Here is a 6,586-nt window from a genome sequence, read left to right as displayed (position 1 = left end):
TAACCACAAACAAAAAATTGAATAACTTGCTTCTAATCCAAAACAATACCACCAAAAACAAAAATATGAACAATTTATTATCATTCAATCACTACATAAAGCTACAAATCAAAATTCATACAAAATAAAAAAGAAATCATAAAAAAAACTTACCTTTCTTCAACAAATGGAGGCACCTACAAATTGATCCCAAAGCTTTAACCACTTGCTTGGAACAATGCTTCGAATCCAAAACAACACCACCAAAAAATAAAGAACATGAGCAATTTATTATCATTCATAGAACACAAAAATGAAATCATCAAAATAAAACTTACCTTTCTTCAAGAAATGGAGGTAGAAATTGATCCCAAAGCTTTAACCACACCTAGGGACACTTGCTTGGAACAATGAGGGGAGAAATTTGCTTGAAAGAAGCAGATTGAAGAAGAAATCGGAAAAATGGTGAAGGAACTCGAAGCAAACAGAAAGGGAAATGAAGAAGGAACTGTAATCTGCGTGCGTTTTTTTTTTTTTTATCTGCGATCATCAATAGCGGCGACACCTTTAGCGGCGACGCGAGGGTCAATACCGGCGACAATTGTTAATAGCGGCGACAAACTGGAGGGAAGGGTACCGCGTCATAGCGACTTTTTTAGAGTTTTAGCGGCGACATGCGTGTCGCCGGTATTAGGTTAGACCGGATAAGGCACCCCACCCGTTGGATTGGATATCTCATCGAACGGTTGAGATGCAATGTAGGGGGAAAGTGCGGATTCGGGTGACAACCCTTTAGCGGCGACACTATTAGCGGCGACTATTGGTTTTACCGGCGACTCTAGCTAGAGTCGCCGGTAAAGCCAATAGTCGCCGCTAAAGGATATATTTCTTGTAGTGATATCCGTAGCTACTTAGCTACGAAATTATAACGGAAAGCATAATCCGTAGCTAATCCATAGATAATTAATATCCGTAGGTATTCCGTAGCCACTTCGTAGCTAATTAGCTACGAAATAGTTACGGATTTGCATCTGTAGCTATTCCGTAACTATTCCGTTACTAACCTAGGGCATCTCATTATGTAGTTGATCTGTAGCGATTCCGTAGCTAATTAGCTACGGAAATTTTCAGTAAAAAAATGTCATGATTTCTAGTAGTGATAATTATCCTAATATACGCAAAATACTTCCTACTATTCCTCAAACATTTTGATAATATATAGCTTTTAGTTGGATCATTATATAGTTGGAAGTACTTAGTTATTAAGTAGTCTTCAAGACCGTCCTACACGATATGCACGAATTTATTTATAACACACCGGTATATTCATCTGCCGAAAGGATAATTCGAGTACAACAGTTTAACATTAGCTTCTAGCTAATTTATTAATTTATTTTTTCGAACTGCGAAGCATTTTATTGCATTTTAACCAAATACTAGCAAGATGCTAGTGTTAGAGCCTTGGTTACGTATGTAATTTAGCTAATTATGCTAACTACTTATTTATATATATAGATTAACTATTTAGCAAAACATAAATAAACAAAAAACCAAGGACCACGATACAAATTTTGTGTTTTCCAATTAAGGTTTTCTCTTATTCATCGAAGCAATCTTGTCATTATTAAATTCTATTTTTATCTTTAATACTTGTATATAAGCAATATTAATTGTTGTGTCTTGTCTGCTAGTTAAAAAGAATTGCTCATTCAAGATACCAATATGAGCTTCCACACTAAGTGTGCATGTATACAAACTCCTATATATACCCTTCATACCACACTATGTTTACCCACATATTTTATACAATTCCTACTTATAGCACACCTCTTTCTTTCCTATGACTTCCTCCTTTCCATTTTCACCCACCAGAAACTATGGTCTGCCGTCATGCATGGTTTCCAACCATCATGCTAGTGATGGTTTTTCCTTTGGGCAAGGGCAACCTAGTTTCCCTAAGAATAAGAAGAGTAGGGAGTTAAATATTGTGAGTGTAGCAACTGATCTGCCTATGGTTGTTCAATCACCGTTGTGGAAGGAGGTGGCACAGGAGCAAAAGTTGGCGGCATGGACTAGCATCCGGCAAGAACAATGGGAAGGAGAACTTTGTGTCAACGGAGAGATACCACAATGGCTGGTATGTGTTCTGTTTGTTGCAAAAGATGTGTCAAATTTTTTATAATGATTCATTGATTGATTGTGTGCAATTTGTTAGTGCAAATCTTTGCATAGCAATTGTAGTGCACCACTTCGACACCCATGATACTCTTTGAGTAATATTATAATCTCGTACCCGATCCTTTTAAAGGAAAACACAATTATGAATACCATATAATTATGTCTCTTGTCATTTAAAAATTGACAAAAATATATATAAAAAATTAATTGAGCTTGTCATGTCTGTAACGAGAAAATTGCAATTTAATTATGCGTTTGTAAGTGTATTTTATTATATAACCATTTGAAGTTTTAACAATTTGTTTGATTAATTAATAAGCTTGTCATATTTTATATCAAATAAAAGTTATATATAATGCTCTATTCTCTTACGTACACTAATGCTGGACAAAAGATTTACAAGAAGATTCGTTTTCTATGTGCTTACATTTTTATATTCTACGTAATTGATGCCACTTGCCACCAATTGTTTTGTCTCTCTGTTTGTCTGCTACAATCAAACTTTCTTACTCTCTGAATTCCATTAAATTTTAATATCTATATTCTGATGCTAAACCATGCAGAATGGGACCTATTTGAGAAACGGACCAGGGTTATGGCACATCGGAGACTACAACTTCCGCCACCTCTTCGATGGTTACGCCACCCTCGTCGGCCTCCACTTTCAGAACGGCCACCTCATGATGGGTCACCGGCAAATTGAATCCGATGCATATAAAGCCGCAAGAAAAAGCAACAAGCTTTGCTACCGTGAATTTTCTGAAGTCCCGAAACATGACAACTTCCTAGCATATATCGGAGACTTGGCCAATCTATTTTCCGGAGCATCGCTAACTGATAATGCCAACACTGGTGTTGTTCAGTTAGGAGATGGCCGAGTGGTTTGTCTCACTGAAACAATTAAAGGGTCCATTGTTATCGACCCCAGTAACTTAGACACGTTAGGGAAGTTTGAGTACAGTGACTCGTTGGGTGGGTTAGTCCACTCTGCACATCCGATCGTGACTCAGTCGGAGTTTTTGACCTTGTTGCCGGATCTATTGAACCCTGGTTATTTGGTGGCAAGGATGGAGCCAGGAACAAATGAAAGGAAGGTGATTGGTCGGGTTGATTGTCGTGGTGGCCCATCTCCGGGATGGGTCCATTCTTTTCCGGTGACTGAACATTATGTGATAGTGCCGGAGATGCCATTGAGGTATTGTGCACAGAACTTGTTAAGAGCCGAACCCACACCATTGTACAAGTTTGAGTGGCACCCTGAGTCCAAAGCGTTTATGCACGTTATGTGTAAAGCTAGTGGCAAATTGGTAAGATCGAATTCCTGTATATATATTAAGAAAACGAAACGTTTTGCATGGTGTAGCAATAATTTTCTAAAAGACCATGTTGTGATTTTTGAAGGTGGCAAGTGTTGAAGTTCCTTTATTTGTGACATTTCACTTCATCAACGCTTATGAAGAGACAGATGAAGATGGAAGGGTAATTGGAGTTGTGGCTGATTGTTGTGAACATAATGCTGATACTACTATTCTTGACAATCTCCGGCTTCAAAACCTTCGATCATGGTCTGGCGAGGATGTTCTACCCGATGCTAGGTACATATATAATTACAAATAGGCTTATGCACATGACATGAGTTAGTCATTTATGACATATATATACCATTAAACATCTTTTTTTTTGCTTTTATTGGAGTGTGTGATTGAATTACATGTATGCGTGTATGATTGCAGGGTTGGACGTTTTAAAATACCATTTGATGGGAGCTCGAATGGTGAATTAGTAGACGCTCTAAACCCTGATGAACATGGAAGGGGGATGGATATGTGTAGCATCAATCCGGCTTATTTAGGCAAGAAATACAGATATGCGTATGCTTGTGGTGCTCAAAGGCCTTGTAATTTCCCCAATACCCTCACAAAGGTACAGTTTTTCATTAAATTTTGTTTGTTTATACGTTGTTAAAACTTATGTGAAAGAATTCAATAAATTGGTAACATTTTTTTTTTTTGCGTTTTTTTACAGATAGACTTAGAAAAGAAAAAAGCAAAGAACTGGTACGATGAAGGCGCAGTACCCTCTGAACCTTTTTTCGTTGCAAGACCTGGTGCAACAAAAGAAGATGATGGTAAGTCACTAAGTTTAATTATATAAGTAGTTCACATCAACATCAAACCATGATGAAGATCTTTAAAATGATTCTTTTTATGATCTTAATAAATGCTAATGATCATGTGAGCAGGGGTCGTGATTTCGATGATAAGTGATAAAAATGGTGAAGGGTACGCATTAATATTAGACGCATCAACATTTGAAGAAATCGCAAGAGCAAAGTTCCCTTATGGGCTCCCATATGGACTTCATGGATGTTGGGTTCCCAAGTGTTAAGAAGGAATACCGGAAAAAAAAATGCGTATGATCAATATAGGAACGGCATTTTTTTTACATCTTATTCGCCTATTTTGTACGTAGGCATGTATACCTTGTTCAAAAGTATAATTATACGCCATAGTTAGTGTACATAATGATCATATATGTTATATAGGAAATTTGTAACATGTTTGTGTTTGTGTAGATTAGTTTTTTGTATTATAAATTTTGTCCATAAAATTATGTATCTCGCTGTGAATTTGTATACTTGGAGCTACTCTTTTAGAATTTGATAACAATTAGCCAACTATAAATTTATACCTTTATACGGACTTTAACTCACATATTAAGAGGGTGTTTGGAATTGTTTATTTAAAATAATTTTTATCCTTTTTAGTAAAAGTGGTTATTAATTCGGTGTGAAAATTGATTTTAAAAAACAAGTGTTTGAATTAATTTATTACACATAAATTCGTACTTTTTTTTTTTTTTGACAATTTGTGTTTATTATATGTAATAAAAACTAATTTACTAAAAACTCTTTAAATAATTTGATAGGTAAAAAAGAAGTAACTTATCATAAATACTTATAAAATCTTACTATATAAAAACTAACTACTTAATATAATAAGCATTTCAAATAAGTAATCACAAATATCCTTTTAAATCAGCCGTTTATTAGTGTGTGTGCACTGTGCACACATATACACATAAAGATAACAGTTACCATAAATTATGCAATAAGTATAATCATCTACCCTCTCTCCACAAAGATTTTTGGAAATGGAAAGAATTGATAGATTCCAACGTATAAAGAATTATAATGAATCATGTATGGTTGATATGGAATATTGATAGGAATATGTGGGTTTGTTGGGTGTAGTGGATGATTAACAGTTATTAACACCATGAGAACCACCAAGGTCACAACCATGACACCCATTTATTAAGCAATAAAAAATTACAATGCTAAATAGTGTCTTTCGCATATAAAAATAAACATGAATTGATTCTTTTGCCCACTTTATCACACGTCACAGAAGGAACAATGATAGAAGAACTTGCAAGGCTATTGCATGCAGGAAAGGTCTCCAACAAAATCCGCCAAAGCCGAATCTTTACATTGGTAGGCATTCACTTGTTCCTCTTAGTAGATAAGCTGGTACTAGAAATGTTTTGTCCTTAATTTCGTTATGCACGAAAAAAAACGATAACTCCCTCATCTGATTTAACGATTATGCCTACCCATCGTCCTTATTGTTTAGGTTAACAACACTTGGTATATTTTCTAGGTTCTTCGTATCTACTGGCATTGATCATGTAGCAATTAAACCCAACATAATAATAAAATATATTATTAAATTCAAATTCCTAAAAATGGATCCAATTAAATTAGATAAAGTAGATAATCACAACTATAGGTGGTTTGAAGAAATACATTCTACTCAAGCTCCTGATATCCTTTTGTTTACAAACTTTTTTCGAAAGTATCAACAACTCCACGGCCGGGTACCCAAAAACCCAAGACATCAACAAAGACCAGTTCTTCCATCAATAAGTAAAAGCATTACCATCGTTACAAATTAGAATATTACCGGCAACAAGCGTAGCTGCTAAAAATAGCGTTTGTCACCGCTAATAGTATTAGTGGCGACTCGTCTTCGCTAAAAAGCCGTTGCTGATAATCAAAATGTCGCTGCTAATAACTTGGCGTCACCGCTAAAGTAGTGTCGTCGTTAATAACCGACAGTCGCCACTAAAGGCGTCACCGGTATTAGTATTTTTTTTTTTATTTCATATTAAAATTGAAAAAAAAACTATATAAAAAGTATAAAAACTACTATGATATTAATTAAGTGAATCTTACATCCTTTCATTCCAAACTATTAATCCAACATCCGTTTAAAATACTCATCCAATATAACGTAATACAAAATATCGAAAATAATAGTATAAAATGCTTACACGAACAAAACATACAAAAATCCTACAACTAGCTACTCGTCATCATTGCTCTCTTAGTTTTCCTCCGGTTTCATTTTGTTGTGGCAACGAACGA

At 35.3% G+C, this 6,586-nt stretch overlaps 1 protein-coding gene across 1 annotated transcript; it reads left to right on the top strand.

Moving 5' to 3' along the window:
- Positions 1-1,760: 1,760 nt before the first annotated feature.
- Positions 1,761-4,820, top strand: LOC145032925 (carotenoid cleavage dioxygenase 8 homolog B, chloroplastic-like). The gene is made up of 6 exons (XM_078981892.1): positions 1,761-2,116; positions 2,721-3,464; positions 3,559-3,752; positions 3,891-4,080; positions 4,183-4,285; positions 4,400-4,820. The coding sequence occupies exons 1-6, from the start codon at positions 1,820-1,822 to the stop codon at positions 4,543-4,545; spliced, it is 1,674 nt and encodes a 557-aa protein (XP_078838018.1). The 5' UTR covers positions 1,761-1,819; the 3' UTR covers positions 4,546-4,820.
- Positions 4,821-6,586: the final 1,766 nt, after the last annotated feature.

The sequence above is a fragment of the Lactuca saligna genome, chromosome 1 (assembly GCF_052625555.1).
Source record: "Lactuca saligna cultivar CGN05327 chromosome 1, ASM5262555v1, whole genome shotgun sequence".
Lineage (NCBI taxonomy): Eukaryota > Viridiplantae > Streptophyta > Magnoliopsida > Asterales > Asteraceae > Lactuca > Lactuca saligna.
This window is presented reverse-complemented; position numbering and strand designations above follow the sequence as displayed.